Source organism: Carettochelys insculpta, chromosome 2 (assembly GCF_033958435.1).
Source record: "Carettochelys insculpta isolate YL-2023 chromosome 2, ASM3395843v1, whole genome shotgun sequence".
Classification (NCBI taxonomy): domain Eukaryota; kingdom Metazoa; phylum Chordata; order Testudines; family Carettochelyidae; genus Carettochelys; species Carettochelys insculpta.
Window position 1 is genome coordinate 44,951,238 of NC_134138.1, and position 27,376 is coordinate 44,978,613.

The 27,376-nt window shown below is 42.5% G+C and overlaps 1 protein-coding gene across 2 annotated transcripts in view; it reads left to right on the forward strand.

Annotated features, from left to right (window-relative positions):
- The window catches only part of STK3 (serine/threonine kinase 3), a 270,216-nt gene extending 243,824 nt beyond the window's left edge, over positions 1–26,392 (forward strand). For both annotated transcript variants that reach the window (XM_074985670.1, XM_074985669.1), the window contains one exon: positions 23,490–26,392. In XM_074985670.1, coding sequence (XP_074841771.1) covers positions 23,490–23,648 — 159 coding nt within the window. In that variant the 3' untranslated portion in view covers positions 23,649–26,392. The remainder of the gene's footprint in view (positions 1–23,489) is intronic.
- The last annotated feature ends 984 nt before the right edge of the window (positions 26,393–27,376 follow it).

Consider the following 27,376-nt stretch of genomic DNA (forward strand, 5'->3'; position numbering starts at 1 on the left):
CCTAGCCTCTGACAGGCAGCTCAGTGTTTCTGTGCTTCATATCACTCAGCTTCCTCATTATCTGTCTCTCATAGGTAGGAAGCATGACATTTATTTGTCCAGAAAATTTTCCCAAGCTTCTGGGCTGTAGGGTTTTCCAATCCAGCGTGGAAGTTACTTGACACTGAATGTGGAAGAAGTCCATACTGTATTGCTCTGTTTGCATAAAATGTAAACTAACCAATGTGCGTTCTGCATGAAAGGTAAAACAACAAACAATATGTCTATCATTTTGCCATGGATTAAACATGATGTGCTGTTTTCCTAGATCATTTCCACATTGGCTTCTTAAACTGCTCTGAATTTTCTTCCTTACAGAGAATACAAGTAAATCAAGGCTCCTCAGTAACAAAAACAAATGTGTGTATTTAAACAATTTTTAAAAATGGAAGCAGCCCTAAAATAGTCATTTCCTATTAGCAAAAATTAGGGGGGTTTGTACCATTTTTCTTGTAATGCCCATGATGAATGTTTTGTGCTTTTAAGACACTTGAGATTAACTTCTGTGGCCATGTCTACACGGGCAGCTTCTGTTGAAAGAACAGCCTTTTGTCAACAAAACTCGCCGAGCGTCTACACGGCTAAAGCGCTCTGTCGAGAGTTTGTTGGCAAAACTCAGCTCTTCAGTCAGCAGCGCTATCCCTGTTCCCAGTCAGAAACAGGGCCTCTGTTTTGTTTTGTTGACAGAGCACCTGTGTAGAAAGTTCTGTCAACAGAGAGGGCTTCTGATTCCCTGGGCATCCCTGTTTGCAGAGCTTCTGGTCAGCCGTTCTGTTGAGAGAGGGCCAGGCAGTCTGGCTGCTCTAGGCTGACAGAGTGAATTGCTCTTTCAGTCTGCTTTTATGTGTAGACGCAATTTGTCGACAGAGGCTGCCCATGTAGATTTAACCTGTAGGTCTTCACTAACACAGCTAAGATGTACCTAAGATTTGTAGTATCAGATTCTGTCGTTCCTACTCTGTAATATTCAAGTTAGACAGTTTTGTTGTCTCCAAATTATGCTTTCATAAATTCCAACGCCACAAACGACCATTGTGATCACCCAATCTGAACACCTGTATAGCACAGGCCATAGAAATTCCCTGCAAAAAATTCCTGAGCATGTAATGTGTACTCTTGATTTAAAAATTGTCAGTGATGGAGCATCCACCACAACCCTTGGTAAATTGTTCTGATGGTTAGTTACCCTCACTGATAAAAATGTATTCTTTATTTTCAGTCTGAATTTGTCTGCTTCAACTTCCAGCCAAATACATTTCTCTGCTTACTCACTTGAAGATACTTATGTACTGTAATTGCCACCCCTTAATCTTGTCTTTGTTAAACTATGTAGATTTAGTTCTTTTACTCTCTCTATAAGGCATGTTTTCTAATCCCTTAATCAGTCTCATGGCTTTTCTCTGAACCCTCTTATAAGTTTAGCCTCTAGATGATCACTGTATTTTCAAAATTTTTAACAGATAAATAGAGTGGAAATTTCTATTTTTAATTTGATTTCTAGGACTTGGGGAAAGGTAGCTGAACATTTCTTTGTAAAGTAGAAATACTAAATAAGTGTTCTTGAAACTGTATAAAGCTTATATGAAGAAATGATCCTAATTTCAAAGAATATGCAGTGAAACAGCTGTTATGAGGGATTTTTTTAAAATGGGCAACTCCCATTTTAAAAATAGTGAAATTAAGAGCTATATATCAGTAAGCTTCCAAAATCAGAAGTGTGTGAAAATTAAATATCTGCCTGCAAAGAGAGAATTAATTTTTTCTAGGATCTACTAGATTATGGTAAGTCTGGTAAATCAAATTATAGAATGCCTTAACATGTGGATGAATGGCATTTTAAAAAAGGAGCGAACATCTTTTTTTCTTTGAAACAGTAGACAATTTAAAAAATAAACTACTAATCTGTTTCTTACAAGCAAATGTCCCATTCTTATAAATCCAAAGCAAGTTCACAGAGTGGAATGATCGCAGCAACTCACTGAACTGTTATGGTATGTTTATAAACACACAAAGAATTATACTAAACTGAACTAGTGACAGCTGAGCTAAGAGCTGGGGACATTGAAAGACAACTCAAAAATGACTGCCCTGGAGAGAGGAGGTGGGTGAGGTGATATCTTTTATTGGACCAGTTTCTGTAAGTAAGAGAGACAAGCTTTCAAGCTTGTTTCTTTCACCAAGAGAAGTTAGTCCAATAAAAAGTATGATCAGAGAGACAAGGTGGGTGAGATATCTAGAAACCAAGATTACTACAGCACTGCATGCCCTAGAGAGAAAGGGAGAGAGATTTTAAATTGTTCATGAACAGACATAAAATGCTATTTGTGGTGATAGTAAAAAAAAAAAAGTCTGGCTGCAGAATTGCAATCTAAATTTAATAATGGTTCTTAATTCTTGATTGTTTTCTTTAAAACTTGTTATTTTTTGCTTCTTTAAGTTGTTGGAACAGTTTGTGGTGGGTTTTTATATATGTCATTAACAAAATTCTAAGAGATAATCCTAAATGACTCATATCACATGTGGTAGTTGCCTTTACTGTTGATTTTGATAGTAGATATGTGTGTATCTCAAAATTAAGTATTATAATCTGAGAACCATTTAAAAAATCTCTTCTGTTTGGAATTTTTATGCATAAATGAATAATACCTTAAAATGATTGTTCAAACTGTAAACCCCTTAAGGGATTGCTGGTATAGAAAATCATATGAATTGTTGTGCAGATTGTAAACCTAGTGTTCTCTCCAAATTTTTCTAATACTTCTAATTTTTTCTTGGGGCATAAAGCTATAATTCTAAAAAGCCATTTTCAAAAATGTCTGTGATAGATAGGACAGTTCTAAACAAAGGGTAATGGCAAATCACAGTAATGTACGTCAGCAGAATCATAAATAAGCTTGTAGTATATAAGTGAAATAGCAAAATGAGTTGAGTGGCTCCTGTTTTGCATAAGTCGTGTACCTCTTTATACTTTTCCTATGGAGCACATCAGTTGTATCCATTGCAATTTAGTTAGTTACTAAAAAGTAACTTTTCAGCGTGCTGCAGAATTTATCTCAAAAGGATTTCATTAGTAGATTTATACTAATTAACATGATTTCGAAATATCTTGTTCAAAAACTTTGTAATTACAATAAGTGTATGAAACTCTAGATCAGTGTTTCTTAAACTATGTTCCATGGAATACTGGTGTTCCATGAACAACTTGCAGGTGTGTTTGGGAAAAATAATTCCAAGTTTTACAATAAATAACATTTTACGATGATAACAGTAATTGAAAATAGTAAAATCAGATACAATGTGGCTTCTTCATTGCTATGATACCTGATTGAATTACTTCGTTTTGGTTTTGCTATACAGTAAGGTCTCAGAGTGTGCGACCCTGCTTTCACACGTCTGACCTGATCCCACCCCCCGGCCCAGTTTAAACCACCTGCAAGCAGCTCTGGTTCAAGCCACCCCCGTCTCCCTGCGCGGCTCCAGCACAACCCCCCTGCCAGCTCACAAGCCACCCGCCCGTCCCACACAGTTCCAGCGCAACCCCCTGCCAGCTCACAAACCGCTCTCCTCTGCCCTTCGCGGCTCCAGCGCAACCCCACTGCCAGCTCACAAGCTGCATGTCTGCCTGCCCACCCACCCACCCGTCTGCCCTGCGCAGTTCCAGTGTGACCCCCCTGCTGGCTCACAAGACAACGACACCACCCCACCCTGGCACATGGCTCTGGTGTGATCCCACCCCCGCCAGCTCACAAGCTGCCCACCCTGCGTGGCTCCAGTGCGACCCCCCCGCTGGCTCACAAGCTGCCTGCCCACCCCACCCCCCAGCGGCTCCGGTGCACACCCCCCCCCCACCATCTCACCAACTAGACACGGCTCTGGTTCTATAAGAACATAAGAACATAAGAATGGCCATACTGGGTCAGACCAAAGGTCCATCAAGCCCAGCATCCCATCTGCCGACGGTGGCCAATGCCAGGTGCCCCAGAGAAGGAGAACAGAAGACAATGATCAAGTGATTTATCTCCTGCCATCCATCTCCTGCCCTTGTTCTGAAGGCTAGGGCACCATACTTTATCCCTGGCTAATAGCCATTTATGGACCTAACCTGCAAAAATTTATCAAGCTCTTTTTTAAACCCTAATAGAGTCCTGGCCTTCACAGCCTCCTCGGGCAAGGAGTTCCACAGGTTGACTGTGCGCTGTGTGAAGAAAAATTTCCTTTTATTAGTTTTGAACCTACTACCCATCAATTTCATTTGGTGTCCCCTAGTTCTTGTATTATGGGAAAAGGTAAATAATTTTTCTATATTCACTTTCTCCACACCATTCATGATTTTATATACCTCTATCATATCGCCCCTCAATCGCCTTTTTTCCAAACTGAAAAGTCCCAGTCTCTCTAGCCTCTCCCCATATGGGACCCTTTCCAAGCCCCTAATCATCTTAGTCGCCCTTTTCTGAACCTTTTCTAATGCCAATATATCTTTTTTGAGGTGAGGAGACCACATCTGCACGCAGTACTCGAGATGTGGGCGTACCATAGTTTTATATAGGGGAAGTATGATATCTTTTGTCTTATTATCGATCCCTTTTTTAATAATTCCTAACATCCTATTTGCCTTACTAACTGCCGCTGCACACTGCGTGGATGTCTTCAGAGAACTATCCACTATAACTCCAAGATCCCTTTCCTGATCTGTCGTAGCTAAATTTGACCCCATCATGTAGTACGTGTAATTTGGGTTATTTTTTCCAACATGCATTACCTTACACTTACCCACATTAAATTTCATTTGCCATTTTGCTGCCCAATCACTCAGTTTGCTGAGATCTTTTTGTAGTTCTTCACAATCCCTTTTGCTTTTGACTGTCCTGAACAACTTGGTGTCATCTGCAAACTTTGCCACCTCACTGCTTACCTCATTTTCTAGATCATTGATGAACAAGTTGAACAGGATCGGTCCCAGGACTGAGCCCTGGGGAACACCACTAGTTACCCCCCTCCATTGTGAAAATTTACCATTTATTCCAACCCTTTGTTTTCTGTCTTTTAACCAATTCCCGATCCATGAAAGGACCTTTCCTCCTATCCCATGACCACCTAATTTACATAAAAGCCTTTGGTGTGGGACCGTGTCAAAGGCTTTCTGGAAATCTAGGTATATTATGTCCACTGGGTGCCCCTTGTCCGCATGTTTATTAACCCCTTCAAAGAATTCTAATAGATTAGACAGACACGACTTCCCTCTGCAGAAACCATGCTGACTTTTGCCCAACAATTCGTGCTCTTCTATGTGCCTTGCAATTTTACTCTTTACTAGTGTTTCTACTAATTTGCCTGGTACTGATGTTAAACTTATCGGTCTATAATTGCCAGGATCTCCTCTAGAGCCTTTTTTAAATATTGGTGTTATATTGGCCGTCTTCCAGTCATTTGGTACCAAAGTGGATTTAAAGGATAGGTTACAAACCACTGTTAATAACTCCGCAATTTCACATTTGAGTTCTTTCAGAACCCTTGGGTGAATGCCGTCTGGTCCTGGAGACTTGTTACTATTCAGCTTATCAATTAATTCCAAAACCTCCTCTAATGTCACTTCAATCTGAGTGAGTTCCTCAGATTTGTTGCCTAAAAAGGCTGGCTCAGATTTAGGAACCTCTGTAACATCTTCAGCCGTGAAGACTGAAGCAAAGAAATCATTTAATCACTCCGCAATGGCACTGTCTTCCTTGATCGCTCCTTTTATATCTTTATCATCCAAGGGCCCCACTGCTTTTTTAGCAGGCTTCCTGCTTCTAATGTATTTAAAAAACATTTTACTATTGTTTTTTGAATTTTTGGCTAGCTGTTCCTCAAACTCTTTTTTGGCTTTTCTTACTACATTATGACAGTTAATTTGGGAGTGTTTATGTTCCTTTCTAATTTCCTCACTAGGATTTGACTTCCACTTTTTAAAAGCTGCCCTTTTCTCTCTCACTGCCTTTTTAACATGGCTGTTTAGCCATGGTGGTTCTTTGTTAGGTCTCTTACTGTGTTTTTTTATTTGGGGTATACATTTAAGTTGGGCCTCTAGTACGGTGTCTTTAAACAGTTTCCATGCAGCTTCCAGGGATTTTAGTTTAATTACTCTACCTTTTAGTTTCTGTTTAACTAGCTTCCTCATTTTAGTGTAATTCCCCTTTTTGAAATTAAATGCCAGAGTGTTTGACCGCTGCGGTGTTCTTCCCAACACAGGAATATTAAAAGTTATTATATTGTGGTCACTATTTCCAAGCGGTCCAGTAACAGTTACCTCTTGGACCAGATCCTGCGTTCCAGTCAAGACTAGATCGAGAATCGACTCTCCCCTTGTGGGTTCCTGTACTAGCTGCTCCAAGAAGCAGTCATTTAAGGCATCAAGAAATTTAATCTCTGAATCCCGTCCTGAGGTGACATGCACCCAATCAATATGGGGATAATTGAAATCTCCTATTATTACTGTGTTTTTTATTTTGATAGCCTCTCTAATCTCCCTCATCATTTCAGCATCACTATCACTGTCCTGGTTAGGTGGTCGGTAATATATTCCTAATGCCATATTCATATTAGAGGAATGAATTGTTATCCATAATGATTCTATGGAACATTTTGATTCCTTTAGGATTTTTACTTCATTTGATTCTATATTATCCTTCACATATAGTACCACTCCGCCACCCGCACGACCTGTTCTGTCTTTCCGATATAATTTATATCCCGGTATGATAGTGTCCCACTGATTGTCCTCATTCCACCATGTTTCTGAGATGCCTATTATGTCAACTTCCTCCTTTGATATGAGGTACTCCAGTTCACCCATCTTATTAGACAGACTCCTAGCATTAGTGTAAAAGCATGTTAGAAAACTACCACTATTTATATGTCCGCCTTTCACAGACGCGTTGGATTTTTTTATGCACGATTGTTTCACATCTGATCTTGCCCATATATTATTTCCCACGTTCCCTATCTGACTAACTTCTAGGGAATCCCTGTCTATGAAGCCTCGTGTAAGAGAAGTCTCCGTCCGATCCAGGTGCTCCCCCGCACCAATCGGCTTTCCCCCACCTCTTAGTTTAAAAACTGCTCTATGACCTTTTTAATGTTTAATGCCAGCAGTCTGGATCCACCTTGATTTAGGTGGAGCCCATCATTCCTGTATAGGCTCCCCCTACCCCAAAAGTGTCCCCAGTTCCTAATAAATCTAAACCCCTCTTCCCTACACCATCGTCTCATCCACACATTGAGACTCTGAAGTTCTGCCTGTCTATCTGGCCCTGCGCGTGGAACTGGAAGCATTTCAGAGAATGCCACCAAAGATGTTCTGGATTTCAGTCTCTTTCCTAGTAACCTAAATTTGGCCTCCAGAACATCTCTTCTACCCTTCCCTATGTCATTGGTACCAACATGTACCACGACGACCGGCTCCTCCCCAGCACTGCCCATAAGTCTGTCTAGATGCCTCGAGAGATCCGCAACCTTCGCACCAGGCAGGCAAGTCACCATACGGTTCTCCCGGTCATCACAAACCCAACTATCTATATTTCTAATGATCGAATCCCCCACTACTAAAACCTGCTTCTTCCTAACAGCTCAACTCCCTGCCCCCCCTGCAGCCCAGCTCACCACCCGCGCTCAACTCTACCCCTCACCCCCCTGCAGCCTTAGCCCCACTCCCCTGCCCACCTCCCACAGCCCCAACCCACCACCAGGCTTAACCCTCCCCAACTGCCCCCCAACCCCAGGACTTACCTTTTTTGCTGCTTCCCTGGCTGCAGAGCATGTGTTCTGCTGGTGAAAAAGCCAGACCCCAACTTGCGCGAAATCCGGGTTTACGCGAGCATGCGTGGAACGGAACCCTCGTGTACTCTGAGACCTTACTGCATATGTTGCTGTTTGTTGGTGTTTTTTTGGTCTGATGACAGTTTTTTTTAAAGAAAGTTTTCATTGGTGTTCCTCATCAAAATATTATTGTTTGGTGTTCCATGGTCTCAAAAAGTTTAAGAAACACTGATCCAGGTGACAGTGACTACCCTGCACCTTTAATCAGGGATTTTTTTGCTGGTCTAGTTGAATGAAGGGAGCAGTGTTTTCTGGTTGGTGGTATATGGGGAAACATGAAAATTGCTGCAGAAGGGTTGGAATGTCACTGATTCATCACCTGGGATTGCTGGGTTTGAAAAGAAGCAGCACTGTGTGGTGAACCTTCCATTTACACAGACCAAAGCTGAAGCATTTTAGATGATAAAATACCAGGTTTGGTCAACACCTTCTCTGAGCAATACACAAGCCACTCCTTTTTTAGGAGGGCTCAGAAGGAATTTTTCCCTTACTAGCATATTGGTTTGGGTGCAGTTGGATTCTTTTCATCTTCCTCAGAGTGGGTTTCAGAAAGAGTATGTTGCAAATTTTTATTTACGCATAGGGCGTAAGTACAGTGCAGGTACTTCATGGGAAAGGTACACAGTGACTAGATAAAAGGCTTGGTAAAGGACTTAAAAAGAGGTAGTGTCGTTCGAGTGATTGCTCTTGTCCATTCTGTGTTGGGGGGAGGGTGTCACATGCACGGGTGCCAGAAGTTTCTCCCTTAGTGGTATCGGTAGGGGTCTGGTTCTGTCACCCCTTAGGGTGCCTGTGTGGCATGGTATGAGGGGTGCTGCCAACTGTCCCAACCCTCAGTTCCTCCTTACCCCCAGTGACGGTGCAAGGGAATGCTCCTTTGCTCCACTAAAGCTTGGTTTTTTTTTCCTCACCATTCTTACAAACCTTCTTGTACGTAGTTTTCAGATCCTGTTTTTTTTTTCCTTTCCTTTCCTTTCATGTGTTAGTTTAGAGTTTAGCATCTCAGAAAGGACTTTTCCTCAGGTCCAGGGATGACCCACTCCCCAGAGTTTAAGAGCTCCAACCAGTGCAAGAAACATATGCCTGTCAGTGATCCTCACTCCAACTCTGTACTCTGTCTGGGTGACGCACATATTAGCATGCATGGGAGCCTTCAGCCCTGTTCTCCAGACTCCGGACGCTGTTCCTTGGGCTTGAGGCACCCATCACTGACAAGGGGGCACAGACCGGAGGCATTCACAAATCCACAGCCTCAGTACCAGGAGTATTGTAGCTGCTCATCCTCAGCTATTGGTCTTCACAATACAGGTCCAGGCTTTCATCCTGACACAGACACTCCTCTTCCTGGCACCGATTGTGGTCCCAGTCACTGCACCAGTGTCCCCAAGCATTTGGCCTCAATTGCCAGGATACCGATATGGAGCAGCTGAATGCCACCACTGATCACCAGAATCCTGGCATAATCCCCACCACACACATCCTGGGCAGCCTGCAGAGGTGAGTGTAACCAAGACTGAGGTACTTGGTCTCTCTTGGTACTGTCTCAGTCCCCTAAGTATGGGGTCCCTTCCTGGGCTTCAGAATTGGACCGGGAGCCATTGCAGGCTGATCAAGGGCCTCCCTCCATGTCTCTGTCCATCTCAGTGGTACCATTGACCCTCCTCTGGCCCAAGGGCAATGATTTGTACCATGGACAGCTTGTACCCCATGGGGACACTTGCAACAGCCCAAAGGATGCCAGCTGGCATCCATACGATTGGACAAACCCTTGGCCATTGTCTCCCACTGACAGGGGTTGAAGCCACCCCAGCTCAGGACTCCCCACATGACCCACTCTTGAGTAGAGTGTCCAGTGGAGCAGACCACGAGGTGGCTCCGACTGTGCTGGATTGTGGTCTTCATCCCCAAAGGGAGCTATCATGGGGCTACCACCAGTCATCCTACAGGATGATGCCTGTGCACTGCAGGCGCTGTTGAAGACAGTCATCTCAGATCTGAGGTTGGTTACAGAGGAGGTGGATGAGCCCACACACACTTTGTTTAATATCCTGAGTGCAGCAGCCTCAGACAGAATTATGCTGCCAGTATATTAGGGGTAGGAGCAAAAATCACCAAGGCTCTTTGGCAGACCTTCTTATCAATCCCCCACAATTTCTAAATGGGCAGCATGGAAGTAATTACATGCCCACCTGTGGCTACAAGTATCTTTATACCTGCTGTGTCCTTAACTCCCCAGTGGGGTGTCTAGAGTCGTCAAAGCATGAAGGACGGGGACAACAGGGGCTACTCTCAAGGGCTACATGTATACTACAATGATCTTTCGAAAGAAGTTCTTCTGGAATTTCTCTTTTGAAAAAAACTTTTCGAAAGAGTACATCCACCCTCAGAAAAGCGGACTGAAAGATCAATCCAGTCTTTCGACACGGAGTGTCCACACAACTCCCGCTCTTTTGAAAGAACAGGCCAGGGATCGAAAAAGCTGGTGCCGTGAGGACCGCTCTTTTGAAAAAAGGGCCCACAGAGTGTCTACATGCTTTTTTCAAAAGAAGCTTTTGAAAGATGGCGCTTTCCCTGGTCTGGGAGTGGAAGGGGGCTTTTGGAAGAAGGGCTGCGTTCTTTCAATTTCAGATTGAAAGAGCACATTTTGTGTGCAGATGCTCCACTTGTTCTTTCGAAAAAGGGCCAGATTTTCCAAAAGAACTTGCTAATGTAGATGCAGCCAAGAAGAAAGAGGCAAAGAAACTGGACCTCTTTGGTAGAAAAGTTTATTCAGGTCAATCCTTCAGGTCAGAGTGGTGAATCACCAGGCCCTTCTCAGCAGGTGTGATTGTAATATTTGGCAGTCTCTGGCCATATTTACTGAACTCCCTTCCTGAAGCCTCAAGGAAGGAGCTCCAGGTCATTCTTGGTGAAGGCCAGGAAGGAGGAAGAGCAACGCTACAGGTGGCCTTGCATGTAGGAGACTCTGCCACATGGACTGTGCCATTTTCATTACATGAGCGGTGTGGATCCAATCTTCTGGTTTCTGCAAGGAGGTCCAGCAGCCCATCCAAGACCTCCATTTTGATGTCCGGACTTGGTATGAGGAGAGAAAAAAAAAACAGGTGAGAAATTGCACGGCCTTCAGAACTTACACACCATCCTAAAGATCCTGGATATTTATGTCCCCAGGCAGCAGAGCTTTAAACCACAGACGACTCCTCAGCAGGATGGACAGCATGAGCAAGACGCCGTCTCAAGAAAGCCAGAATATTTACATGCTGGCAGGGTCATCTGTCCTCTCTCTCCACGCAGGCCAGCTCTACCCACCCACGGCAGGGTCAGGAGCAGCCATTTCAAGGGTGTGCTGGAGGGTGATGTTCCAGTCACTACACCACATCCCCTCCATTCCTGTCCCTGTGCTGCTGGAGGGACGGAGATGGGAAAAGCAGGGGAGCTGGTAAATGCCCCCTGGGTAATAATGGAATAAACATGGGGATTACCTGCACTGTGCATAGTGCACTGTGATCTGCCAAATAGTCCAGGACATCTAATAACAACGTTGCAACCTCATTAAACCCATGTCATGTGTCTCCTGTTCTTCTTTCAGCACAGCCAGACATATGCTACATTTATGTTAAATGCAATGATGGGGGCACACAACTAGAGTTAATCCAGTAGCAAGTCTATTTTAATGCCTCACAGCAGCTTACAATCATGGATTTGGAGTGTATGTTACTTACATACGCAACCAATTTTAGGTTCTCCTTGATCCCCCTTCGTGAAAGTTACAGATCTCTCAACTGTGTGGCCCTCATTCCAGTGAGAGAAGCAAAATATAAATGATATTTAGGTACCATAGTGCAGACAGAACCGTGCATAAAGTTTTTGTCTTTGAATGTATGTTAGTAATGAGCTGCATACAACTACACTACGTTACACTACAAGCTTAATTAAAACATCAGAGACTGAGGTTCTCATTCAGAGTTACAGAAAGAGGCTTAAAAATATGTAATCTTAAGTTTAAAAAATCAAACGGCAAATAAAAAGTCCCCAGCGTTTGTTATTGTTTAAAATCTCACGCTATTAGGGGGCCAGATTCCTGGGATTTTTAAATGCTTGGTTTGACAATACTGCTCTTTCTCAGGTAAAGGTACTATATGTGTAGCATACATGAAGTTCTATATTACACGTAAGATAGCGTAGAAAACAACTCCAGCTCTTCCCCTAGTAGATGCCACTTTGGAGAAAGCTACAGAAAAAGCAGCCTAAGATGATTACCAGGGTAGCTTCCATGCAGGCTGGTTTTGGTGTTAATTGTTTTAAAATATTAGTCCAATGAACAGAGGCCCTACTCTGAGAAATGACATTGTAAAAATGCCATAAATTGTGTCCCCTCTTAATTGTGCCTCAGTGTTTTATATGTCAATAAAACATGTTTATTTTAACTGCCATTCCTGTAAACTCAGTGTGGGCTTTGTCAGTCAAGCTAGGGTTCTTTTCCTCTTACAAAGTAAAAGTTCAGTGAGACAAATTAAGTCCTTGTTTACACCTGTGCAACCCCATGACTTCAAATTATGCCTTCAGTGATGAGTATTTCAAACTTATCAAAGTCAATGGCTATATCAACATTTTCCCCTGTAAGATTTCCCACCAGGACTGACAACGGTATGGGAATGCCAGTGTAGACAGAGCTGCAAGTGGCCATTGGTGTCTCACACAGCACAGCCTGATCCTGCACAGAGCAGGGCCACACAATGCAGTACTGAAAAGGCTAGCTGCTGGTGGTGCCTTGCTTACGTCAGCGTTCCCAGCATGGATACACTGATGACAGCAAAGGTGGAAAATCTGAAAAGAAAAAAAAAATCCTTGTGGAGCCAAGATGAATGTGACTACTTCTGTGCGTAAGGTGAGCAGGATTTGGCCCTAGGTTTGCATGTTAGACAAAAAGATAGAGGCTGACCTTTGACCTCTTAGACTGGTTCAAATCCAGCTTTAACTATAGGTAAAAATGAATGTAGAGTCCTCAGTGGGCCACAGTCTGTAAAACAAAAACAGATCCCGTTCAACAGACGTGAAGGAATAAACTCTAATGGAGAGATGGTGAGAAAGGAAGAGGGTCTGTTACTTGAATCCACTAACAACATAAAAAAATCTGAGGCACGCACTGGTTAAATCTTAGAAAATGCTATAGGCAACCCACTGTTGCAATTGCCATAGCAAATTATTGTTGTTAGCCATTCTGTTGATAGTTCATATTGTAAGAATTGCTAGCAGATGGGAAAATAGATGACTCAGAATACAGTATTAGCAAGCCATATTTTTTCAATCAAAAGCCTTTAATAAGGCATGTAGCATCTGTAAGATTCATTTAAACAGTTGCTAGGAAGAATGTGTTTTTTCAAGTAAACACAACAAACTTTATACGGATTATTTTTTTATTTGAGTGTCTTTTATTAACAATTTAAACTCTGAAAAAGCATTTTCATGTTTTCACCTCACCAGCGTAACAGCAATGTCCCATCATTTCATTTGATGGCCTGAAAGGTTACTCAGATAGCTCATACAGTACAGAAATCTATTAATGAAATGTAATTTTTAGCATATTGAAAACATCAGTGGCCTAGATCTTTTATTTGCGTCTCTGATGTCAAAGGCAGCTTAAGACTATAATGGGCTGCATCCACCAAAACTGTGGCTTTCACTCCCTGAAAAGTTTGGATGCCCTGGATATATGCTGGCCAAGTAGAATCAAGTGACCCCTACCCAACCACTCACCATTGCCTGCCTCCTGGTCTTCTCACTATGAATCACACGTGATGTGACCTTCTGAGAGCATTATATATCCAGGGTGCACCTCATATCTGGGTCTTGTGCCAGCAAGAGGTGGCAAAGCAGCAGCCAAGATACACACATTGAAATGCCTGCTGCTTACTGATTCTGAAAACAGGACCTAGGTCCCCCTTTACTGCTCCCAGGTTAGCTTGTGTTTCAAGAAACTTTTGACCTGTAGGAAGAAGGTGTATCTGTTTGCACGCTTCCCATTTGGACCTGAGCTACCCCAGGTGGGTTTTGCCCAGGACTGCTAACGCCTGGGACTGCATCCAGAATACTCAATAGTTTAGGTGACCCTGAGAATTGCCTTCACCCAGCCTGAAAGGGATGAATTACTCATTGACAAGAGCTCTCATTCTGCTTCACTGAAAATATTGACCCAGCTAAAGCTGGTCCTGGTGGGACAAAACACATTACATTAAAACAGTGATAGAGGACAATTGTTTCACTTTCCTTGCTAGAATTTGATACAGTCACACAAATGGAAGCCCTAGATGTTCTGAGGGATGTCTGGGATCCCTATGTGAAGAAAGGGAGCCCTTTCCCTTATAACCATTGGAGACTAGTGAAGAATGCCTGGGCCCATTCCTGACCAAGAAAGTAAGTGTTTCCTACAGAAAAGGCAATCATGTAACCTTGCTGAACTGTATCATAGTCGTCCAGGAAGCTCACATGATACCAACACTTGATTCTGCCAACTACTATTCTGTGTCTCACCTCTATTTTTCTAGCCAAAAATCATTGAGAAGACAGTAGCAATCAAAATCTATACTACCTGTTTTTTGTCAACATAGTAGACCTTAACAATCTGGTTTATTGTGAAATATACCAACAAGGACTTGGAAGCAATTACGGATAATCTGTCTTATCATACTGTTGGATTTCTCGTGCGCCTTTGCTGAGCTGTTGCTTTCTCTCAAGATCTAGCAGAAATGGGCAGTGCAGTAGTAAAATAGCTTTACTTGTTCTTTTCAGGTTGATCCCAGCTACTCGTAATGAGCAGTTGCTCCTCATCCCCAAGTTCCAAGGCCATGGCTACACTATTGTTTATATTTTGGGATGCAACTGGGCTAAATGCCACACTCAAAGTAGCACAGGTATTTCAAGCGTGATATTCCATTTCTGCTACCTGTCATCATGAGAGGGATAGCAAAAACCTCAAAATAGCCACTTATTTCAAATGCTGGTGCTGTTTGGATGACACCACGTTTGAAATAAGTTAACTCGAAATACTTTACACAATTTGCGTTGCGCAAATTGTGTAAATTATTTTGAGTTAGGGAGACAGTGTTGCCATAGCCCATCGTGTTGAGTTCTGCAAAGTTCAGTTCTGTTGCTCCACAGATACTACATAAGATGACTTGCAGAGGTCACAAGACACTGTAGGCTTCATCGCTATAAATATGCCAGTGGCACACAACTTTGCACTTCCTTAGCAGACATGATTCTTGCTGTCATCCAGTTATACTACTTCATAAAAAGAGGCAGCACCAGGATGAAAACCAGCAGACTCTAGATTAATCCACAAAAAGCAGGTGATGTTGTTGAAGAACACTATGAGGATCTGATCTCACCCTCTATTGAGGATTTCCATACTCTGAAAATCAGGCTACTACCCAATCCTGGGCTTACATTGGACTAGTCACTGCTCCTGTAATACAGATAGCACGGTGGTGAGAAATGCCTGCAGTTAGCATGAAGGTGGCACGTGCTTCTTTCTGAAGAGCTACCAAGTGTGGTCTAGGCACTCATAGTACCAGGTTACATTACTAATGCTCTTCCTGTGGTTGAGTATGAAGGATTTAAGGAAATACCAATTTGCCCATTGCCTTACAACCTTACTTTCTAAGTTTAGGTAATTGGAGATACCTAGAGAAGGTTGAATTTCCATGCTACAAGTTACACTTCTCTAATCTGACAACCTCGGGACCTGACTGGTGCCAGACATGAAAATTTGCCAGACCATGGAAGGTCATGTCGTCTAGCAGCATTACCAACACTTCCACTGCTTACTGAGCTCTTAGAAAACCTTTAGGGGTAAATTACAACTACATAACAGCACAGAACAAATTGAGAGCCAGGTCTGGTGGTTGTAAACTAACTTTATGGGCCCACAGGAAAATTGGCCAACCCATTGCAAGTGATCATTGAGTTAACTAAAATCATGTGTTCTGGATTAGAGTGTTCTGGATTGGAGAGGTTCAGTGTGTAGCATCATCCTACACAGAAGAGTGGCATAGTTTGGGATTTGAGAGACTGGATTTCAATACTCTGTTCCGCCATGGGTTTCCCACTTGACCTTGGATGAAGATTCCCTGTATTGCTGTGGTATATGAGGATCTTTATTTTGAAACTTTAGGTAAATAACCGTGGAAGAATACACAAGTTTCACTTGTTTGGGACTTTAGAAAAGCTCTTTTGTATTTTAATTGGTATCTTTTCAAATCTGCTCAGGGCTGTCCTACCTCCTGTGTTTAATTTCAGAATACAGTGCCATTATTAATAAAATAGATTGTTTGTTTGTTCTACCATTTTATGCCACACATTGTACCAATTTTCATGAAAATGTTGGCTCCTGATAGAATTTGATTGTGCCCAGCCCTTTCTGACACATTAATGTTACGAATAATTTTTGAAGATTTTTTTTTCAAGCCCTTCAATTGTTCCAAACATCAGAAAAACAAACATGAAGCCTTTTCTCCCAGGAGACCATCTGCTAGTTCAGTAGTTGATCTGCTAAGTTTTTTTGACAGTGAGTACCGAGAGTCACGGAATGGTTAGCATTTGGAGTTTCTAGTGGAACCTACTCTTCCTGGCTCCCTCCCAAATGTTCTGCGTCTGTGTGGGCAGTGAATGGCTACACAGACGGACCCAGTTTCTCTCTCAATTTTCCATAAGGCAGTTTATTGCAGTACCTGAAAATGTTTTCTTTCCTATTAAATTGGCCTTTTCAACACCAATTAGCCTTTATGCCTTTGAGTCTGATTTTCCCCCCTCTATTCCCAGCCCTTCCTGGAGCCTATGGCAGACCAGCTGGGAAACCAAGGCAGATTCAAGCAAATTTGCAACCTTCTCCCAAGGAACTTGATTAGCTACCTGTCTGTAAAGTCCAAGATTCAGTGTGCCCCCTCCTCCCCACTCCTCTACTCCAAACTCCTGTGATATATTTGCTGGAGGAAGAATATATGATGTGGCCAGAGCTGCCTTTTCCAAAAATGAAGCATTATAAAGATACTGTCAAATTAGCGGTACCAAGGTTGAAGCCACCTTTTAATGTTTTATACAAAGGCCCCTTTGTGTGGCTTTTCTAACCCACTATCAAGGAAAGACGATTCTCAAGAGTTCTATTGCAGAGTGCACAAAACACTGCTTATTGGAAGCCTACAAAAGTCCTGCCTTTTGAACAATAAAAATTAAGATACTTTCAATGCAGTCTAGAACTGGACTGTGGGTGGAAAGCTATATGTGCTAGTGGAAAAACTAGAGACAGAGATTTCCTGGTCCACAGCGTACACTTTCACTAACTGCTCTAGGTTGGCATTACATACTCCAGTCAGCTCAAGATGAATGAGTCTTTCAAGGAGCTACTTACAGATGTGTCACTCTTTTCTGGCCAGCCCCCATCCTCTCTTAAAACTGTATGCCACAAGAGGATTGGTGTAGCAGAGCTCCCCTCTGACGTGCTCCCATTCTGCCACCTCATTCCCCCAGCATGGCCCTTTACCAATAAGGGGACGAGGCTGGTGTAGGAACTCATGTCACAAGCCTGTCCTGACTGGTGAGTTCCTAGCACTTACCGTCTTTGGAAAAGCTATCAAAATGTAATGTAAAGCCTTTTTAGTTTCCTAGGGCCTTCATGGCTGAATGCGTAAGAACTCCTTTCTTTTTCTGCTGATGTTTGTAGTGCGAGGAGATTCTCAGAAGCAAACGACATGGTAAATTATTTATGGCAATTTAAATTTTGAGCTGTTTGCAGTTAGGACTAAACTAAGAGTATCCGTCTCCATTGCTTTCAGAGTTGGAATCAAAAGGAAATATTGAAGTTTCTTTTCCATTCAGAGTTGTTCCCTCTTGTAAAAGTAAGTGCTAAATTAGAATGGTTTCAACTCCTCAGAGCTTTTTCACTGTAAGGAGATTGCTCAAGGAAATTTTTTTCTTGCAAAGCAAAACACTGCTTAATCGTGCTGGGTGCTATTAAACAGAAAACAGGATTTCTGCCTAATCCCATCTAAATAACGGTGTGTTTATAGTAATCTTGGTAGAAGAGCTTTTCTCTGCCTTCCTAAGTTGAACTCTGGGCTTTGCTGATCATTCACTTTGCTTTTTACCAAACAAAGGGAAATTTCATGAAATATTTCCCATAATTAAAAAAATAAAAGAGAAGCAAAAATAAAACTATGTAAACTGAATTGCTTCTGAATAAAAAGAGCATGAAAGACCCCTGTGAGACATCAATAGTGAGTTAACAATAACATAACATGCAGCATACTTCATTTTAAGGGACATCTCTCATTTTATTCTCACAGTTACCTACATTGCGCACAATTCAGGTGTTCCCTGACTTTTGTTGCTGAAGATCTTTTGCATGAGAAATGATGAACCAGGTTACTAAAACAACAGACGGTTGTGTACCCTACAAGAACAAATCCCACAGCATTTTCAGCTTCCTGCCTAGCTAAATATTTATGTATCTCATTTTGAATATTTGTCCCATGTTGTATCCCATATTCAGTCCTTGGCAGATTGCATAGTACCTTTGGTACAGGTGGACGCCAAGAAGTAATTATCTTTGTGTTAACTGTGGAAGCTTATATAAAGGTCAAAATGAAGTTGTCTTCAGTGTTGTAATTGTGCTGGTCCCAGGGTATTAGAGATACAAGCTGGGCGAGGTAATATCTTTTATTATCTCTCTCACTGATACAAGTCCCACCTTGTTTCTAGAGTGCTAGTTAGCGGTTTAGGATGTCATGGCAGAGTGATTTGTTTTGTATAGAATTCTATAAACACAGTAGCTTTTCTGTGACCATGCCTGCTTCAAAACACCTGATGTCAGATACAAGTCAGTTTTTAAAAATTCTTCTTTCCTTTTTCACATGAAGCACCTTGCTTTTTTAAATTCACTTCTCCCTTACAGTGTTCAGAGTGGTATCCATTGACACGCACAAGTATTTAATGGCCTAGATCCCTTCCATGACATGATTGAGAAATCCCTCATTCTTTGGATCTTGAAATTCACTTTTTCCAACTCTGTGATTGCTAGCCTAGCTGTGTGTAGTGAATTCATTTCCGTTTCCTTGCTCAGTTTCTTGACTGAGATTTAAATAAAAATTCACCTATCACGTTTCTCTGTCTATTGTTTTCAACAAAAAATGACCAATCTAAAATGATATATAAAGAGACCCAAATCCTCTTGGTGTATTTATAGTGACTATCGAGAGAGGGCATCTCAATACCCAGGTCAGGGCCAGGGCAGACTGTAAAGACCATGTGAAAATCTCGTCAGCATCCATCCTCAAGAAAAGGGTAAACCTTACATACAAGAAGTTATATTTGCATCATGCCGCATAGTTTCTTCACTTCTCCATGGATTTCCAGGGCTCTTCATCCTCTCACTCAAAAAAGAACTAAAAGAGAAGAGTTAAGGAGAATGTAGAAAAATAGGAACTCAAGGAGTCTCCTGAGCTCTTCCATTTCTTCAGTCTGTTAAACATGTATGTCTATTAGGCCCATGAACTGCCCACATTGTGCCTTAGTTCCCTTTACACTGACTACCTACACCAGTCTTGCTCCCTAAAGAAAGTCCCCACTAATGTTATTTTTAATATGCTGATTCAATTTTATGGTTGACAAAAACAGTAAAACACAAGCTTCTTTCCTCCTTCCCCATGAATTCAAAGGTGTCTTGGTGGCCTGGCAGTTGTGACCCCTTTTCCTCCAGCCTCTTTTTGGAAGCAGGGCATGGCAACTCACCAAACCAGATTTTTCTTAATCTTTAGGTGGGGTAGGTAATAAGCAGCCCCACAGGCTGAATGTGGTTCACTAGCCTTAGCCTCTGGCGAGCTGCCAGATGCTTTATTTACCTGAGCATCCACAACTATGGCCGTTTGCAGCTCCCATTGACTGTGGTTCACCATTCCTGGACAAAGGGAGCTGACGGAGGTGGTGTGGGACAGGCCACCCCGGATGTCTTTCTCAATGTCTCATTTTCACAGAAATTTTAACGCTGGAATTTCCTTGAGTGGCATATTGCCTGTTTCGCTCTCAGCTGGGAGGGGTGTTATTATTATTATTTCCTGCTTCAGTTCTCTCTGTGACTAATTGAAGTTCTGAAACTCACTTTTTCTTTACTACTGTGACATGGCAGTCCACAGTCTTTATGAAATACTCTTATGATATGAATATGCCGTAACTGAGATACCCTTTATGCAAGATAGTTCACATAAAGTATCCCTGGAAATGTTATGATTTATTGTGTGTGATTATCCTGTTCGTATGCATGTATCATTTTTGTATGGGAGCTTAAGAATATTGACCTGTGTACGTGCATTTCATATTTGCTGCTTTGGGTCACTCTCACTGTGACACTTCAGGGACTGCAATGGAAAAGCCAGGCAGAGCTGATGGCCTCTCAGCAGGAACAATGGACTGTGAGTAGTCTTGGCTTTCCTGGGGATGCTCCATGCTGCTACTGAATCATGGTTGCTCTACTGCCTCAGAGTCAAGTGACTTGGTCACCTGATACTAAGGGCTTCTCCACACCCCAAGGGCAGCAAGTTGCAGTCCTGGGAAGTGCCAGTGTGAGCATGCTCCCAGCACTGTTAGCTATTCCCCTCGTGGAGGCGCTTTAGCTAAAGCAAGGGTGCGCAAAGTGGGGGCATGACGCTCCCCCATGCGGCTTCCACTGCCCCTCCAGCCCTCTGCTTCCTTCCCTGCTGCTGTCACCAAGGCAGTACGGTGACCAATGGGAATGGCGCCCTCCTGCCACATCGCCCACTGGTCCAGTCAGAATGTGCAGAGGCCCTGAGCCAGGCAGCAGGGGCAGCCAGCGAGTTTCCAGCTTGGAAATATGGCTGCATTGGTCCCCACTGTGGAGTGAGTGCAGCTGCCTCAGGGGAGGGCCAGGGCCACCAGCCTGCTGCGACTGCAGCAGGGGTCACCACATCCCTTCTCTACAGCAGCACCAAGTTCCATGGTCATCAGTGCAGCAAGGACAATGCCTATGATGTGGAGGTGGTGATGCAGCTGAGTCCCAGGAGTCCTCCCTTCAGGACAGTCCCCTGACCACTCCTCCCCCTTCGGGGCACTCCCTGGAACTTCTCCAGCAGCCCCCTTCCTGAGCAACCCCCTCTGCATCCCTCCCTGTGGTCCTCCCACAGGTGGGGGGGCCTGGCTAATAGCAAGGCTGAAAAGTGGGGCCTGACATAAAAAAATTGCTCACTGCAACCTAGAGTGCTGTGCAGCTGTGACCACACTGTCTGGGTAACACCTAACCTGCATCTTGGTTTACACAGCTCTTCCATGGGGGCGTGGGGAGAGCACACAAAGGAGTCCTGCCTTATGAACTGGCCTGAGGGGAGCGGGGATGCAAAGGGGACAACTACCCCAGGGCCTGGTGATTCAAAAGGACCCAAGGCTCCTGGCTGCAGCTCCTACTGTGGCAGTGGCAGTGGATGGACCTCAGGCCCTTTAAATCATTGCCAGAGTGCTTCACAACCCCCCCTACCCCCAGTCCCACCCTGTCTGCCCAAGCCCTGCCACTTCCTGCAGCATGGAGCAAGCCCCCTCCTCTCCCCCAACACCTTGCTCAGGGGACCAGCAAGTCTGTTGACCGCCCTGCTTACAGAAAATCTATATAAGAAGCAGGAGGAAAACAATGATTGTTTTCAGCTTGCTTTTGCTCTTTCTTCCCATTCCTGGAGATGCTTGAAAACTCCTGAGAACCAAATGATTGTAATGTGGGGGTGGGGGACGGAAGGAGTCTGCTGGTCCAAAGCTGAGAGTTCCCTAGCTTGTGAAGGACTCTACCCGAAAGAATAACTAGGGTGGGAAATGATTTGTAACTAGCTTTTTAATGAAATTAGGTTAGAGTGCATGCTTTGTATTATAATTTCCTCATAATTTGCTTTATTCTGTTTGCCACCTCTTTGATCCCTTAAAATGCTTAATGAATTTATTTCTGGTTTAAAATATAATCTAGTTTATGTAATTTCCAACTGAGCGGGGTTGAGAGGCTGTGCATACTTCATATAACTTTGGGTTTGTACCTCAAAGGGGGGATGAACATCTGGGTACTATAGGATGTCCCTTAAACTGAGTCCTCCCAGAGCTGATCTTAGTGTCCATATCTACTGCAGGGGGTGGCCCTGCCTGTGGTCTTTGCTGGAGTAGGCTTGAGAGCTCAATAAGACCACACAAAAGGGAACCCAGACTGGCAGAGAAGATGGGCTTAGTGGTATCTTAAACACCTCAATTGGTAGCCCAGGGTCCCAAAGAGTTACATCTATCATGTGTGATATAGTAAAATAGTACTAGTCATATTGTACATTGCCAATAAGAGTGCTTTAATTTGTATGCTTCAGAATGCTAATAGATACATCAAATGTGGCATTTTACCCCCCAAAAGCAAATAGATGAGATTGTGTTGATGGAAAACTGCCCAGGATTCATAAACTCAATATTGACTCATAAACAGGTTGATTCAGGAAATGCGTTTTCATTGTTTTTCTGACGTAGGCAATTACGAGATGGTGTGTTTTGTTTATTATGTCAGAACATTTGCTTACATTCAAACAAAATATAGATTGTCCTGTATTAGTATGGGGCTCTGTGTAATTCATTAAATTCCTTCTGCCATCTCAGCTGTGCTGATTATCTTCCCAACCAGTGAAGAGCAGGTGGCACAAAAAGGATTGTGTGACAGCAGTGTGAAGGGCAAAAAGACACAATGGTGCAGCAGGGCAAGAAAAATGAGCTTTGCCATTATGTTTGCAGTTCTGAACCTTTGAACTATGGATCCTTTCCTGCAAGCAGAGGCCTGGAACATCGTGCTTGCAATTCCCCACTGGCTTGCAAGAATCCAGCTTTGGTTAGACACATCAGCTAGCATAAAAATGAGTTGATTTCTTTGTAAATAGCCCCATTATTATTAATGTTAAGGGAATTTTGAGCAATCTATGACTGCTCAACATTTTAAGAAAACATTAATGCGCCACTTAGGAAAAAGAGGTTGACTATAACTCCTTCTCGTGAACTCTGGATGTTGTTTCATGTATTATTTCTGTTCTCTGTTGGCAGTTTGCCCTGTGTAGATAGGGCATTGAACCAGTGAGGAATACAAACGCCTTTTCATTCTTACCAGTAGGTGCCTTTGACTATCTGGCGTAGTACTATTTGTGGATGTTGTCTATCTTAGTATTAGGGCTTCCACAGGAGACTGTAGTTCAACCAGTCATTTTTGATTGGGTGTGGTAATTCTCCTGGATACCGTTATATTCATAGAATTACATCCCTAAATTGGCATGCACCCTTTTTACAATCTAGCTGATTCAACATAAGGCACATACATACCTGTTTGCAGGATATACAGAAACTGCTTTGTATCACATTTCAGTAGGAATATTTGTACTTTCATGCTACTACATTGCTATTTTGATACTTTGTTTTTACTTTGCCAAGGTAAATTAAACCACTAATGGTGAGTATTAAAAGTTATCAATCTTTTGTTTGTTGTTGGAGGCAATTTCATTAAACAGCTTTGTTTTACTGTTTATTGTTTACAGTTGAAAAACCTAAGTTTAGAGGAATTGCAAATGAGGTTAACAGCTTTGGACCCTATGATGGAACGAGAAATTGAAGAGCTTCGTCAAAGATACACAGCCAAGAGGCAGCCTATCTTGGATGCAATGGATGCAAAGAAACGAAGGCAACAGAATTTCTGAATTATACTCTGAAAGATAATGCTAGTCATCAACATGGACACTCATTCAGTTGTAAATCTGAAGGAATTCTATAGAGGTGTTTTTAAAACTTTGAATTGTGCTTCATGACAAAGCAAAGCTGGAGCATTGAGAGAACATGTATATGGTGTTCCGCAAAGATGGTGGAACACAAATTCTTCTGTGCATTTACCACACTGCTATTTTGAAATATTTAATGTTATAGAAGTTTAATCTGTTACTTTCTGATCCTCCTCAATTGTATAGTGATTACTGTTGTACAATGGGAATGTGTTTCGGGTACCTGGAAGATTTTGAAGTGTTTCATGATAGTCAGCACTACAGGGCCCAATGTTGCAATATATTTTTCCCATTTAATAGCATATTTATTGTGTACTCATAAGTGATTGTATTTATTTTTATGCCCATTTACTTTTCATACTTGGAGGCAGGGCCAGATTAGTTTAAACTGAAAAAAGAAAAAAGCTCACTGCTATGTTAAAGCCTTGTTTCAGGATAGCATTTATAAATGTGCTTAAGTTCCATAGACATAGGATTTTAAGCAGATCCTTAAAGTTAAGCATGTGCTTAAGTGCTACGCTGAATCAAGGCTTCCAGTTGTAAATGAGTGACACAGTTGCTACACTAGAGAACATTCAGGTAAGGCCCAGTTCTATCAGCCTTCCAGTTACGTTGAGTGGTCTTCTACTACGCAAGGACACAAAGTGCCTACTTAGTTTTAATTTTTATAGTGCAGAAGCAACAAGCAGGGTCACACCTATCGTGTATCTTTCTAGATGATTGCAATTCTCACATTCTGACCAGTTTCAAACATCATTCTGCTCCACAGTTTTGTAATGAAGCAACAGCTATGCTTTGTGGTCAGTGTTTTTATTGTGGTTAGTTTGTATTACGTATTGCTTGTTGTTTTTATGCATTGTAGTCATGCAGATTATACACCAATTTAAAAGCCAAAGAAAATCAACCATAAACCTGTTTAAATCTGTAATAAATCCCAAAAAGAAGCAGAGCTTTGGGTTATTCACAATCTTGCATTCATTGGGCACTCACAATTCCCATGGACTTCTGTGGGAGTTTTGAGTGCATAAGGAACAAAGGAACAGGCTCTTGTGAATATTTGTGTCCATATTTTGTCTCTAGTTCATATATGGTAGGTGAAATACATCACATTGCAATAATTACATCAGCCATCTGTACAAAAGTGTGAGCCGCTTTCTGAACCACTGACCATAGTCACTATAAATATTATCACAATGTTGTCTGTTGCATAAATTAACATCACTGTGATGTTCAGATAGTTCCCTAGAAATCAGACATAATGATAATTACTTGCAAAATGCAGCTGTAGAGATTTTAATGGTGCCCATGGCTATTGGCATCCTTCTGTTAAATATTTTCTACAAGTTAGTAAACAACTTGTGCCTCTTGTCATTTATTGTGGTCATATGTGGATCATTTATAGTGAACAGTGCAGTCTTTGGAAACCATGCGTTATCTTTCAACAGTCCAGCTGAACAAGGAAAGATAGTTTTAAACAGATCAGCATAAGGACGACCCTTCTGGGACCAATTCTTTGTCCTGAGTTGTATGTGGCCATTGTTATCATTTCTATTCTGTGGGTGTATGTTTCATTCCAACTTGTAAATCATGTAAATTCAGATACATTTTAACAGTGGTAGTCAGAACAACTGACCCTCATACATTCCTAAGTTTTTAAAACTATGGACCGCCTTTTGCAAAGAAGGAAGGAAAGTAACCCTTCCGAGATATCCAACATTGTGCTCTTACTGCCTCACCTCTAAACAAACAATGAAGTGATGCCTGGTAAAATTTCATATAGCGTATAAAATAACAGCATAGACTTCTGAATATAAAGCTGGTATTGCACATTATTTCTAATTCTTTGCTCTATGTACTGAAATTCATTGATATGTATATACAAACACAGAGCTATGATGTATGGAAAGAATATATAGAAAGCATAGACTCATCAAGAAGGAAAGATCTTTATTTGCCCTTTCCCATTGTGCTTTGCAGGCAGTTAATGTCATTGCCCAGTTATGTCCTCATTGCTTCATTATGGGCTTTCTTGTCCCATATTTTCTCCCACTTGCCCCACCAAAAAATAAAATAAGTTGGTTTCGTGCATGGTAGCATCATCAGATTACACACAGGCTGGGTCTACACGGACCTGTAGTGCCGGCAGCTTCATGGAAACGAGCAGTCTCGCAATTGCAAATGGCTGCTCATTAGCATAATTGTGCAACTAATTAGCATAGCAGCATGAGATCTCCCTGCTGGCAGAGACAGCTGCTGGCAGTAAACAAGCCATGTAGACGTACTTCTGAAGGCTAAAGCCTTTCATAGACTTGACTGGGAACTAGCTCAGACCCTTAGTTATCTACAAGGAATAAAATCTAGAAATAGGCTTTATATTAGAGAGGGGAACTTTTATATTTTTCTTTCTCCTGTTTATTTACTGAGTTATAACATCTGTGGTCATGGCCACATTTATCTCCACTGAAGAACCAACATTTTCAGTAGAGCAAATCAGGTAGCACACTAAGATATTGTAACATCACAAGTTGCAGTAAATTCAGTAGAACTGCTGATGCATTAAGGTTCAGCGTTTCCTTTTTTGCTTCCCATTGTGTTTAAGTTCAGTACATAAAAATCTCTGAAAAATAATTACTTCTCACTCCTCATCTGAATAAAAACTTATTTTTCACTTATGGGTGTTGTTTTGTTGCTCCCACTCAAGGTAAATTGTGCTAATGCCAGTGACTGCCACTCACTTGGTGTGCTGTCAGTCTCTCCCGTTTCTCTGTTTCAATACATTGTTCCCCTTAGTGCTGGGGATCTGACTTTCAGAACTGCTGAGCATACCCAGCTCCAGCTGAACCCCTCTCTGGCTCAAGGGATACAAGTAGGCGTTAGAAGCCGGATACCGGAGCAGGAGGTGGATAATTTATATAGGATGTAAATATTGGGCCAAAACAAGTCTATTTAGTTCAGGATTACAGAGCTTCCTGGGAGGAGGGGAGTGAGATGTTCAAGTGGTTTCTCTCCTGCACTGTAGCTCCTGGTGCTAGACCTGTCCTGCTGCCTCTGCCTTGCAGGGCTGCTGCAGCCTACAGGCGTTACTTTGTTGCTGGGGCTGTAGCACCACACAACCTGTGATCCCCTGAAGAAGACAGGGGCAGCTCTTGAGCCAATCTTTGTTGTATCTCACCCACCCCCGCACCTAGGCAGACAAGAGGAAGTATTGAGAGATGCTGCATGTCATAATTCAAAGGACTTGAACTTTTCTCCCATCCCTCCTCCCCACAGGGTGAGCTCCCAGCATACCCTCTTGGGGCTGAGAACTCTCCATCACGCCTGTCTAGTCTGGGAACTGCATCCCTCAATTTCTGACCACGGGTTAACCTTGCTTCCCCCTTGCAGTTGCACTGTGATTCTCTCTGAACTAGCCTGATTATTGCCAGCCCCTCCACTGTTCTTTCTCTACCCGATCTCTGACCAATGTATGCCATCACTTACGAGTGGCCCAACAGCTGCTCTGAAGCAGAGCACAATTATTTAAGGACAAAACCACCCAGAGAAAACAAAACAATGAAAAGATGCAAATGTATATATAATCTACAATCACTGTCAGGCTTTAGGGATCCTGGCAGGTTCAGTCGCTCCCATCCTTCCAGGCAGGCTTGTCA